This window comes from Macaca nemestrina, chromosome 6, assembly GCF_043159975.1.
Source record: "Macaca nemestrina isolate mMacNem1 chromosome 6, mMacNem.hap1, whole genome shotgun sequence".
NCBI classification, from domain to species: domain Eukaryota; kingdom Metazoa; phylum Chordata; class Mammalia; order Primates; family Cercopithecidae; genus Macaca; species Macaca nemestrina.
Genome location: NC_092130.1, coordinates 31,068,320 through 31,082,039, shown reverse-complemented (window position 1 = coordinate 31,082,039; position 13,720 = coordinate 31,068,320). Strand labels below are relative to the sequence as shown.

Genomic DNA, 13,720 nt, shown 5'->3' with positions numbered 1-13,720 from the left:
GATTCATTTTCATTACTAGAATGTAGCCATGAAAGGATCCAGCTATGCAATAAGTTTTTTTTGAAGAAATGGAGAATTGTGTTGTTTGCCAATAACACGTCTTTCTCCGTGGAATCCACAAGTGAATTTGATCAGTGGATGACCTTGTCAAGCAAGAAAAAGTGTAAGGAATAAAGAAGAGAGAAACTATAGTTGTCTTTAATTCTTTGAAAGGACTGTCATATGGGAAAAGAGGTAGATTATTCTTGATGCATAAGAATGGGAGCAGTCACAGGAGTCAAGTCTCGGCTCCACATAAAGAAGACAGTCATGACAATCATACCTGTCCAAGGGCAGAGTGGACTTCCTCACCACCCCTTCCTCAGGAGGAGTTAAACTGCCCACTACTGGAGGTGATTAAGCAGAGGAGGAGTGCCCACTTGTCAAGAATGCTGTAGGTTACTGCATTGAGTGGGATATTTGACCAAATACTCTGTGAGCTCCGAACCCCCGTGGAATGTTGAGGCCCTGTTGGGGAGGCCCACAGAGATACAAGTTCAGTATTAGTGGCCTAGAAAGCTTGACCAGGTGTCTACAGTCCTTGGGTTCATCTATACTGAGCATGGACAAGTCATTTCAGATCCCTGTCTATCTGTAAAAGACAAGGGGGTACCTGACCTCTCTAAGCTATTGCATTCTGGAGTCTAATTATTGGGCAGGGGGTGCAAATAGACTTATAGACTTACCCCAGGAGAATAGAAAGGAAGAGAGATAAATCTCAAAACTCTTTCTTCTCCCAACCCCCATCTGAAGGCCTGGGGCTTGAAGCGTTTTGCAAGTAGAGACCTTTCTGCCCCAAACTTGTACTAAGGGATGTTAGAAAGGCATGCAACAGCCAAGAGGCGGAGTACTGTGGGAACTGACTCATACAAACACTTCATCAGGGCCCCAGACCCTCCGCACAGCTGGCCGGACCCACCACCCTTCCTAGATTTGCAGACACATCATCTTTTCTTCTAGGACAGTCTCCCAGCTGGATGTGGGGGCTGTCCAGCCAGCATCCCCTAACTTTACATGCAGTTTCTGCTCTCCTCACTACTCCCAAGTGTGCATTTGTCTTATGGAGCCAACAGAGAAGTTTTTCCTCTGGTCAACTTTGCCCCATGACCCTTTCCTCCTCCAAAGTGGGTCATCCAGTTGGCTAGGCCCGAATTCCCAGCAGTTGCCAAGTGCCTTGGATGTTGGCTCCATTTCCGGACCCTCTCCAGGCATTCATTGAGCAACAAGCTGATGCTAGGCTTGGCCCACATTCTGTTGGCCCCAACTCACATTCCAGGGTGACCATGACAGGGAGTGAGAGCACCTTTCTGGTTTGGGATAGTCTTATCAGGCCCTATAATCCTTGCCACCTGGGAAGGCACGTGTTCCATGTGTGAAGCACAATGGGGAAGGGGTGGGCGTGGAAATTCTCTTTGTTGCCTGGGTACCATCAGGCCCATTCATTCATACACATTCAGTAAATATGCTTTGAGTTCCTGTAACGGGCTGAGCACTGTGCTAGGCAAAGGAATAGATTTAACCACAAAATATAAACACTGCCCTTGCCATTGAGTATATAGCCTAAGAGTTTGAAAAAATGTATACTTAGCCCAACCCCAGGAGCAGTGCTTCTTAAACTTCACTCTGCATGGAGGTCTTGTTAAAATTCAAGAGGTCTGGGTGGGGCCTGCGATGCTGCACACTGTCAGCTTCCAGGTGATGCTGACACTGCAGATGGCAAGGTCATGGACAGCAGCAGAGCTTAGTTAGCAATTTGAGGAGGGCTGGAAGCAGCGCAGGGTCCACTTTCAGTGAACAATGTGGTCTTGATGACAAGCAGGGAGGTCTTTCTTTCTCCCCTACACCAAGACCCCTTGTCAAGAGGCCAGGGCTCCAGTGGCCTTTCCTCTCCCCTGGGAGAGCCTCTGGGCAGCTGCCAGTGTCAGGGTGGGAGCAACTATGGGAACACTGGCATTCAGGGAGGGGTTTCCTCAACGTGAGCCTGAGATAGCAGGGGTCAAAGGGCCCAGGGTGCTTTGCTCAGCAGTGTCCTCTTGTCTCTGCAGACTGTGCCGGGTGCAAGGAGGAGATCAAACATGGCCAGTCACTCCTGGCTCTGGACAAGCAGTGGCACGTCAGCTGCTTCAAGTGCCAGACCTGCAGCGTCATCCTCACCGGGGAGTACATCAGCAAGTGGGTCCCCCCGCTCCTGCCCCAGCTGCCTGGGCATCTGCATTCTGTGGGGCCTGCCCCATCGGTCCCGTGCCCACCTCCAGCATCATCTCCCTTCCTTTCCATCTGCTGCTGCACTCTGGCCAAACGGCATCTTTCCCAGCAGCCTCTTTCCCCTGTTGGACCCTCCCAAGGGTGTTCCCTCTGCCCGAGACACCCTCCCTGTTCCTCACACACCTGCTGGCCCTTCTCTCCCTTCTGGTCTCGGTCCCCATGCCTTCTCCTCCGGCCATCTCTCATTTACTGCCCCATTTTGGGCCCTCAGAGTACCTTGTTTGTTTCCTTCACACAGGCTGCCACCGTTGATAATTACATATTTATCCCTGGTAACTTTGTAATAATGCTAGTAATACTACCTACCATTTATTGTGCTTTAATTATGGAGAAGGAACTCACTACTTTGTATCACTTTAAATCCTCATAACTGCCCCTTTGAGGAATTTATCCCCCCTGAGTACTTAGACTTGAGAGAGTAAATAATTTGCTCCAATAATAGTGTTTAATCTCTGTCCCCACCAGGACAGGGGCTTTGTTTTAATCACTGCTATATCCCCTGCCCTGAGAGCCACGCCTGACCCACAGTCAGTAACATAGTTGCTGAATGAATTTAATGGAAATGAGAGGAGGTGATGGGTGCACAGGTATCCAGAAAGGCCAACCTCCAGTGACCCACACACTGCGGTATTAGACAAGCGTCCCCTTGTTGCTAGGCCCCAGGGACCACCTTTATATACTCAAGTACCTAAAAGCAATTATCAGCACAGACCCTTTGTCATAGCTTTGATACCACATGACCCCAGACGCTTCTAGATGCCACTCTCTGGCCTGATGCCAGGCAGTGGCAAGCACACAGAGCTGCAATGCACATGCTTCTCCTGTCAAGACGCTGTATTCTAATACAGGAAACATATGCTGCATTCATGAAGAATTATGACACCAGGGAATGTGTGATCAGGAGCCCAGACAAGCTTTATTCTTTAAGACCTTTTTGATCCTAAGCGACCGAAAACCCAACTCCAACTCAATTAAAAGCAAAAATAGGAGTTTATTAACTCACAGATATGGGAAGGCCAGAGGCACACTGGCTTCAGGCATGGAGGAATCCAGGGGCTTAAGGATGTCATTAGTACTTCAGAAGTCTCTGTCTTTCTCTATCTTTTTGTCTCTCTCTCTCTCTCTCTCTCTCTCTCTCTCTCTCTCTTTCTCTTTCTCTCTCTCTCTCTCTCTCTCTCTCTCTGTCCCTGTCTTTCTCTGCTGTCTTCATGGTGGATTAGTTCTCAACCTGGCCCTCCCCAAGTGCTAGCAAAGAAGATTGCCAACACTCCAGGCTTTCATACCAAGCCTAGCAGAGGAAGATGCCTGCTTCCCAGGAACTCCAGCAAACGTCCCAGGGCTGCCTCTCATTTGGCCACTGTTAGGTCACGTACCCATTCCTGACCAATCACTGACCCAGAGGATCTGAACCCTAGAGCCAGAGAGCAGCCCCTGGTGACCCACAGGGACCTCAACTGGGAAGGGGTGGCTTCCAAAGCGAAATCCAGGTGAGGTACTATTACCAGCAGAAGGGGAAATGGATGCTGGCCAAACAACACCTGCCTGTGTCCAAGATAACAAGTAAAGGGCTGTGAATATTCAGAGAAAAAAGAGATGACTACTAACTAGCATGAAGTAGAATCTTGAATCTCTGAGAGCTCCGTGGAAGGTGGGGGTAAGACTCAAAAATGCAAAGAAGGAGACTTTCTAGGCAGAATGGCCAGCCTGGGCAAGGCCAGGGTGGTAGGTGGATGTTGGACATCTCCATCCTGTATAGGAGCTCAAATATGTGCCCAGGTGAAGCTGGATCCTGGGCTGCATAGGTGAGCTGAGGTCACATCACCAAGAGCTCTCGATGCCATGCTAGCAGGAGTTTGACATTCCCCTCTATGCTTGCCAAGCAAGGAGTGCCTTTAGTACGTTGCTGGCCAGGAGTGCTTAAGTCTGGAATCCTAAATCAGCATTCTCTAGGGACTTAAGGGATTGTTCAGAGCTCCTCTCAAGGAGGCCCAGCCCAGATTGCCTACCACACCTGGTATCTCTACAGCCTAGCTCTGGGCCCCTTACCTGGCTGCTGGCAGAGTGGCAGGGGACTCAGAGGCACTGGCTCAGGCATCAGATGCCGAGGGTAGAAGCCCAGCCTGTGTGACCTTGGCAAGGGACTCCACTGCTCAGAGTCTCAGTTTCCTCATTTATAAAAATAGAGAGAAGATAATCTACCCAAAGGGTTGTGTAAGGGCTCAGAGATCTGTGCTTAGCACCCAATAAGTGCCCAGTAAATACTCATTTTACCATCCTCTTTTAGAATTGTGTATTGCTAATTCCCCAAGGCCTCACCAACAATGGATCCAAAAGAGATTGTGTTGGCATTTATACTCAAATCTTGTTGGCTCGTCACATCCACCTTCTAACAAATGACTTTTTCTCCCTGCAGAGCTATCCTCCCGCACCCACAGAGTGAGAACCTGATTGAGCGGGGGAGGAATTGAAAGGGTTGGGGGAGGTTTGTCTCAAGGGCTCACAAACAAGTCCTTGCCTTGTGGGCACAGTCACACCTCCAGACCTTGGTCAGATAGGAGTCCTCACTGCTGCTTCTGTCAGGGTGGACCCCCAGCAACCTCAACAGGGCAACAGCTTCGAGATGGAAAAGTGATGTGCCTCTCCTTTAGGTCTCTCAGTGTCTGAGCCAAGTTCTCTTACACCCAAAAGTGAAAGAAATGTTTCTCTCTCCTCAGAGTTTAGACTTGGTCATTAGAGCGAGGCAGGGCCCAGAATCTAAGCTAAGCTCTCCGATGCCCCCAATTATCTCTACATCAGTCCTAGAGAATTGAGAACCAAATGTCCTCCTCAAAGACCCCCTCTCAGCAATCATGGCGACCTCCAGCTGCCATTTGCTGAGTACTCAGTATGGCTAGGCACTGTCCTGAGCCCTAGGGTACACCGGACCCATCTTCTTTAATCCTCATGACAACCTGGGTGAGAAACCAGACCACCTGGGTTTGAATCCCAGCTCTAGGTCATCCTGGGTGGCCTGGGACAAGTTACTAAAGTGTTCTATGCTTGAGTTTTCTCACCTACACAATGGGGATACTAATAATTCTGACTCAAAGTGTTGTTCGTCAAACACCATCAAAGAGCCCGGCACACACCAGCAAGAAATGTTAGTGGCTATTAGTTATAGGGGGTAGTATAAGAATAAGAGATAACAATCTTATCACTGTCCGCCAAGTGATAAGCATCGGGTAAAAATGGAGCACACGGGAGGTGGTCCCAGGAGGCTTCCTGTCATACACTGATCTGGGAGCACAGTCAGATGATTCTTTCATACAGATGAAATTGTTTATTAAAGGAGGAGCATCGAACTTTGGCTCAGTCACCACAGGCTGCAGGTCCTGAATCTAACTGCCATGCACACCCTCACTGATCCTCTCTAGCTTCCTCATCCTGTGTGAACTTCTTCTTGCAGGGATGGTGTTCCATACTGCGAGTCTGACTACCACGCCCAGTTTGGCATTAAATGTGAGACTTGTGACCGATACATCAGTGGCAGAGTCTTGGAGGTGAGTGGGTATAAGTAACCGTGAAGATGTGGCAGGGTGACCTGTGCCTCCAAAAAGTCATCACAGAAGAAGGAGAAAGTCACCCCACACCTTTTTTTCTATAGCCTCTACCTCCTCCACCTTTGCTTGCTACATGACCTTCAGCAGATAACCTTGCTGAGATCTCTGGGAAACCCCAAAATGAGAAGGTGGACAAAATTCTTCCTGGTTCAAAAAATAGTGTGCTGGGAAAATCAGTTGTATCTTTGATTCGGACCCAGACAGATTTCGAGAGAGTGACTTTAGGATTTTCCTCCCAGCCCTGCCGGAGGATGGAAATCTTTTTTATGTTTTTTTTTTTTTTTTTTTTTTTTTTTTAGTATTTGGTAATGTGCTGATTTAAGAGTCAGCTTGTCTAGCAGCTTGCTCCCTAAGCCCTTCTTTGGCGGGTCCATCACCATGGCAACGCCTCTCCCCAGCCTTCAGTGTATGACTCCTTCTGCAGTGACAGACAACCTGCAACACCCTTGCTGAGGCCCTGCTGAGCCCCTGTGCACTGGTCTTTCTGGCCTTTCTTCCTATACCCTGTGGGTCTAGAAGTTATCTTCCTATGCTTTGGGACCACCCACCTTGATGAATTAGAAACAGGGAAGAGCTCAGTGGAAAGGAAAAATAATAGCCTAACAGGAATAATTGAGGTCTAATATTGATTCTACTGCTAACTCCTGCTTGGATTTTGAGTAAGTATCTTTGCTCTTCTAGGCCTCAGTTTTTCCATCTAACAATAGCTAGAGGATCAGATTGGATCAGGTATTGTAAGTAGAATCATTCATTCTGCCAAATCTGGCCAGTTGGTTGTGGTTACCATGAGTGCTTTGTTGAGAACAATTCTGCCGCCACATGTGGACTCAGCAGAAGGGGATGTAGCAACCAGGAAGGAACTCTCTGAGGGCATGCATTGAAGCAGAGCCCTGAGGATGAAAGAGCCATCCCTGAAGGGGCCTGAGGTGGGAAGAGAGAGAGGAAGAATGAGCTTGACCCGTTCAAAAACAGAGAACCCACACAGAATTGTGGCTGCAGGATTTTTCTCAACACAGCACTCATGGTAACCACAACCAAGTGTCCAGATTTGGCTGAATTAATGATTCTGCTCACAATAGCTGACCCAGTCTGCCAGTGTGGCTGAATTCTACAAATTGAGGGTAGCGGAGGATGAAATACAGGAGTATATCATATATGGCATACCATGTAGGACTTTGTAGACCATGTTTAGAAGTTCGGGTTTTATACTGCATGCAATGAAAAGCCATTGGAGAGTTTTAAACCAAGGACTAACATGATAAGATCATGTTTTTAAAAAGATTCCTCTGGTTACTATGTGGAGAATTGACGGAGAGAGTCAGAGACAATGAGATATAAACAAATGAACAGTGCTGGGAAACATTTAAGCATCTCCAGAGAGCCGTAAGGAGTGCGGTGCAGAGGACGAGGCATGAGTCCAGGAAGGGTTGTTGGGGGTGGGTTTCTGAGGGCCCGGGATACCAGGGTGGAGTTCACATGTGACTCACTGGGCAAGGGAGCATTGTGGAGAGACTGGGCAGGAACGTCCTGGTTAGAGCTGGGCTTCTGGGAGGATGACGTGATAATGTACACAGGCTACATTTGAAGGAAGGAAGCTGGAAGGGACGAGTGAGGAGGCCCCTGCATGACCCAGGCAGGAAGGACTCAAGAGGTACAGTAGCAATGAAGAGGGAAGCCACGCTTGTGCCCAGCCCTATGGAAGTAGAATTCCAATCACTCTGCAACCGAGGGGCAGCTTGCAGACATGAGGATTGAAGGAGAAGCAGCTAAAAGTTGCACCAAAGAATTACCTATTTTTGAGGGATAGGAAGTCTGGTGTCATTGGCAGAACTGGGGACGACAGGGGAAAAAGCTGATCTGGCAGAAACATGGCAAGTACCATTTAGGATGTGTTGTGATTGAAGTCCCAGGAGTATTTCCAGAAGGCAGTCAGAAACACGGATCAGAGGCCGGGCACGGTGCCTCACGCCTGTGATCCCAGCACTTTGGGAGGCCGAGACGGACAGATCACGAGGTCAGGAGATCGAGACCATCCTGGCTGACACGGTGAAACCCCGTCTCTACTAAAAAATAAAATACAAAAAACTAGCCGGGCGAGGTGGCGGGCGCCTGTAGTCCCAGCTACCCGGGAGGCTGAGGCAGGGGAATGGCGTAAACCCGGGAGGCGGAGCTTGCAGTGAGCTGAGATCCGGCCACTGCGCTCCAGCCTGGGCGGCAGAGCGAGACTCCGTCTCAAAAAAAAAAAAAAAAAAGAAATACGGAGCAGAGCCTGGGAGCGGTGGCTCAAGCCTGTAATCCCAGCACTTTGGGATACCAAGATAGGATAATCACTTGAGTCCAGGAGTTCAAGACCAGCCTAGGCAACATAGTGAGACTTCATCTCTACAAAAAACAAAGAAAATTAACCAGGCGTGGTGGTGCACGCTTGTAGTCCTAGCCATTCCGGAGGATCCCTTGAGCCTGAGAGGTGGAAGTTGCAGTGAGTTGAGATTGCATCACTGCACTCCAGCCTGGACAACAGAGCAAGATCCTGTCCGAGGCAAGAAAAATGAGAAAAGAAAAGAAACATGTATCAGAGCTCAGGAACAAAGCTCAGCCTGGAGGAGCCAATCTTATAAACACGAGGCTTTGAATAATAGCACCACTCAGGATTTCCAAGACAGAGGAAAGAGAGCAAGGAAGGATGCTGACACCAACCTTGGTGAGCAGCTGCTTACAGTGAAAGCTACTCAAAAAGAGACTGAGGAGGTAGCAGAGGAAGATATAGGAGGAGAATCAGGGATTCAGTGAAAGGACGGAGCTTCAGAAAACATGGCGAGGTCAGAGTGTTGGTCAAACTCTGCAGAGCAGCGAAGGACTGCGCGGGCTGCGGAAAAGCTGTTGGATGTGGGAAAGGTCACCTTCAGAAGAGTCGTTTGTTGGCTTTGCAGAACTGTAGGGAAGAGGCATCCAGAGTGTAGTAGGTTGAAGGGTCAATGGAGTGGGAAATAGCACAAAAGGAAACTTTTCTTTCCAGAAAGAAAGAACTTAGATTACAGATGGGGCCGCAGATGGGAATTTGTTCAGCATTTCCAAGCTGCTTTGAAATCCTGTTGGTGGCGGCTGCCGTTTCCCCGAGAGTTACTGTTGTTTAGCGTTGTGGTAGACTGTTCCTCCCAGGCAGCTCTTGTGACTGAGTTTCGATTGATTCCATTTCTACAGGGCTCCATTAGCATCTTGAATTTATTGATTTTTTTTTTCTTAGAGCTGGAAGAGACTTTTAGCAATCAACTACTTCAACCTCTTCATTTTACAGATGAGAAAAGTGAGACCAAGACATGCAGTGTTTTTCCAAGGTCGCAGGCAGCACTGCTGGTAGAGACAGAGCTAAAATCTAGGACTCCAGGCTGCTATATCCATACTGATACCCACAGCTCTCAGCCCCACTCGTGGGTCTTCGAGTTAGCATGATGTCAGGAAATAGACATGGTTGCAGTAAAACAGACTTGGATTCAGATTTTACCACTTCTAGCTCCGAAGCCTTAAGCAAGATACGTCCTCTTAGTCTGTATCTATCAATAGACAATACCACTGTCATTTAATTCCTAATGAACATGTTAGTCAAGACTTTTTGGGCTGCAACAGAAAGGAAGTTTCTCAGCTCCCATAACAAAAAGCCCAGGAGCTGGATCCAGTGCTTAAGGAAAATCATTTAGAATCCCCAGCCATCTTGGCTTACTTTCTTCCAGGTTGAGTTTATTCTCAGGAGGTTCTTCTTGGTGATAGGAAAGTTGGACACCAGTTGCCCCAGGCTTAGATTCTATCAGCCGGCATCCCCAATGGAAAAAAGAGCTTCTCTTTTCTAATAGCTCAGCAAGCATTCTGGAACTAACTCTCATTGGACAATCTCAGGCCCATCCCTGGACGGCTAACTGTGCCCACAAAGTTGGAATATGCTCATTGGTGAGGTCAGCACTACTTAACCCTGTGGACTGATATGGAGGAGAGGTAGCCCCACCAAGGAAAGGCTTGGGACTGTTTCTGGAAGAAGAAGGAAAGAATGATGGCCATGCAGGAACAACAGTGGCCTAAGGTAGAGCCCAGCACATCGTCTGGCACACTGCAGGCATTCAATTAAATTGTTTCTCCTTCTCTTCTCATCCTGTCCCTTCCCATTTCCTCCCTAGGCCACCCCATGGTCCCTTCCTCAGTGACAGAGCTCAATGACTGTCATTGTCACTCTTCCATCCTTGTCTGTTTCCTCACCAAAAAGGACCACAACCTGTTACTTGTTGCTATATTTTTGAACCTCGTTTGCCATTTTCAGTCCTCTCAAATAGGGCTCTGTTTTGAGGTACCAATTTTTTTGCCATTTTTCTTTACTATTTTCCTGATTACAGTTCACTAATAGACAAAATGGCTCATCTCAGCTAGCTGATGTGGTTTTTACTTACTCTGGGTGCTGGCTGCCCTAACCTCCCTTTGCTCAAACTGTTTTCAGCACCATCCAAGACTGGGGGTGCTGAGATGGGCATGAAGCCTCTATCAGCTGGGGCGAGGTAGTGGGGCATGACATTTAGGAAAATGCTAGGCTTCAGTTTTGCCAAGGCACTGTTGCCACACTGGAAAACAGGTCTATAATCGAAATGATAAAGAGACACAGAGTAGGACGAGGCTGCTAATTAAACCGATTATCCTTGTCATGGTACAAGGGAATCAGTCCCACACATTCCAGCTTGGGAAAATAGCAGGCTCCTTCCAAAGTTTGAACATATTTGCTTTGATGATGACAAGGACACTGTCTCACTGGTGCGAGGCCATATAAACAAACGGGGGGAAAGAAGGAATATTGGATATTTTTTTCTTTTTGTAAAAATCTGCCTTTCCCACATTCTTGCTAAGTTTTTAGAATAGAGAGAATATCTCCAGAATAGGCAAGCCCGTCTCAACAATCTTCCACTGCCCCCACATTAAAAAAAAAAAAGCAAAAAAAAAAAAAAAAACAAAAACAAAAAAAAAAAAAACCTAACTTTGGAAATAGGTCTTCTTATTATGCAGTTATAATTTTTGAATTGGAAGGAACCCATTAGCATCACATCAAGTGACGGCTTGGACAGGGACCTTTAAGAACCCCTAACATCCATCAGTTTCCCCTGGGCATTACCCTCCCACAAAGAAAACCCTGCCCTGATGTTGCAAAATATTTCTTCAAACAAGGCCCACCTGCCAGCCCAATTGCTGCACCAAGCCCCTGCATATACAAATGCTGGAGCCGCCACTCAAGGTCCCTTTTACAACAAGCCCTCTTGGCTGGGATTTTGGTGTCAGAACTGTGACTCCAGAAGCGAGTACTGAGCTGGTGACTGGCTCACACAGATCCGGGCCCAACATGCTGCTGGCTTGCGGTGAACCCTTGAGGCACACCCTTCTCAAGGGCTGTTTCTTCCCCTCATGGAAGTCTTTGCAGCTGCAAATTATTTTTATTTTTAATTTAAATAGTGATGGGGAAGGAAAGTGAAAATAGGGAAAGGCACTCACCAAAGCCACACTGGGGTGAGCTGGGGTAGGGCTGGACACACCCAGGTGCAAGACTCACAGGACTGGCCTGGGGATCTGGGGGTTCTACAATGGGTCCTAAATCACCCACTGAGCTCTAAAAATCTGTCTTTTGTGTGCCAGTCTCACAATTTTTGCCATGCCTGTGAGCCTCATGTGCTCATTCTTCCATAATACTTTAAGTTGTCTTGAAGTTGGCCCCCTTATATGTAAGAAAACTTATACACGACATAACAGGAAAGCCAGTATCACTTGCCATATTGCATATAACCTGAAAATAGAGTTCTAGCTGGATTCTACTGCACGAGGAGGTTCCAAGCCTCACACCTGTTCTCATTCTTTAAAAGGCAGATTTGTGAGTTTTGGATAGATGTTAAAGACACATGAGCACCGAACTGGTACTTCCTCATTGACAAAATCAGAAGAATGTATAGAGGACTGAAAGGATCTTTTTTTTTTCCCATTGATCCAATGTTATTAAATCCCAAGTTCATGTACCACTTAAAATCATTTCATGTAACATTGGTGTTAAGGGCCCCTCACTTGGGGAAATGCTGGAATGTCCTCAAAGCAAGCCTGTTTCCTCCTCTGGAAATGAGGAGGTTGGACCAGTGGCCTCTGAAGGGTCCTTCCCAGTGTCAGAATAAAAGAGCAGGTATTCAGGGAAGTCCCCTGAACTGCCATCAGGGACCCATGGAGTGAATCAGGAAGCTTCCTGGCTGGGCTTTTAGATGGTTGTGGACTCCCCTGGGTAACTCCAACCAACTTTAGGGCCATGAAGATGCGAACAACACTAATGTACCCAGGAAAGATTGAAACCCAATCTGCCCCACTAGACAGCAGCCCTGGCTCTCACCTCCTGCTTCATCTCTTCATTTCCATAGGCAGGAGGGAAGCACTACCACCCAACCTGTGCCAGGTGTGTACGCTGCCACCAGATGTTCACCGAAGGAGAGGAGATGTACCTCACAGGTAAGCAAACCTGACCCTCTGTAAGGCCTTCCGATCTGCTCATGACTGGAAAGGAGATGCAGTCTCCTTCAGGTTCAGTGTTATCTTGGCTTTTGGCTCGTCCTCAGAATTGCAATTAATTGGCCCCTCTCTGGGTGGATCGGGAAGGTTGCCGGTGTGGCTAATACGAAGTGACATGTAATCTGCCTTCCGTCTCTGTGCACCTCCACCCGCTGCCCAGCTGGCCTGCTTTCCTGGCAGTGCTCTGAGCAGACTCTCCTGGCTCTGCCTGGGGGTGGAAAGCTGAGCTGCACAGGGCCAAGGGGTCAGAGAACCTCAGAGGGATGCCTGGGTTGCGAAGTGTCTATAGCATCACAGCCTCTACTCCACCTCCTTCTCCCCACATCTCACAGCATCATGCCAGGCCGCTGCTCGGGGCTTCCCAGGGACTCTTAGAATGCACAGAGGAATGAGGAGTGTCAGTCGTCCCCACAAAGCTAACCAGAGCTGCTTTCCCTCTGCTGCTTCCCAGCCCTCTTACCCCAGGATTCTTACAACAGTCTCCTAATTAGTCTCCAGATTCTGCTCAGCCCTCTACCCTCCGCCCAGGCCACCATCCCAGGGCATCATGTGCTCTTGGCACTGCCCTGCTCTTTGGGGCCCCTCCCTGTCTGTCTGCCTATTTAGCTACAAACACTTCAGCCTAGCATTTAAAATCTTGCCGAGGTCCCAGGCTTCCTTTGTAGCCTTGAACATACCCGACACCTAAGCTGCCAAAGCCAACTTTTGATGGTTTATTCATCCACTCAGCGACTGCTCCTTGAGCCCTGCCATGTGCAGGCTCTGTGCCAGCATCCGTGGTGAGGCTCACCCAGCCCTACAGTCCCCTGAAGGAGATGGGCATTAATCCATAATCACACAAATAAACGTCAGCCATGATAAGTGTTATGGAGGAGAGAAGTGTGGGGCTTTGAGAGCACGTAAAGGGGTAGGAGGAGTATCCAGGAGGGCTCCCTGAAGAAGGGCCAGGAGCAGAGATCCAGACCATGAGCAAGTGTTAAGTGGTATTGTAGTTCATTGGGGCTGTTATAACCTGAGCAGACTGAGATACAGACAGGGCAGCTTATAAGCAGAAATCTATTTCTCACAGTTCTGGAAGCTGGGAAGTCCATGACCAAGGGTCCAATAGATTTGGTGTCTGATGTGGGCCCACTTTCTCAGAGACGGCACCTTCTCTCTGTGTCCGCACATGATGGAAGGGAAAAGGCAGCCCTCTGGGGCCTCTTTTATAAGGGCACTGATCCCATGACCTGATCACCTCCCAAAAAGCC

General features: G+C 48.3%; 1 protein-coding gene across 3 annotated transcripts in view; it reads left to right on the top strand.

The window, feature by feature from the left end:
• The window catches only part of LOC105466891 (actin binding LIM protein family member 3), a 119,990-nt gene that overhangs the window by 64,373 nt on the left and 41,897 nt on the right, over positions 1-13,720 (top strand). For all 3 annotated transcript variants that reach the window (XR_011624583.1, XR_011624584.1, XM_011716051.3), the window contains exons 6-8: positions 2,085-2,211; positions 5,750-5,843; positions 12,323-12,410. Coding sequence is in view for 1 of the 3 variants with exons in the window: in XM_011716051.3 (XP_011714353.1) it covers positions 2,085-2,211; positions 5,750-5,843; positions 12,323-12,410 (309 nt within the window). In the remaining 2 variants the exon portion in view is untranslated. The remainder of the gene's footprint in view (positions 1-2,084; positions 2,212-5,749; positions 5,844-12,322; positions 12,411-13,720) is intronic.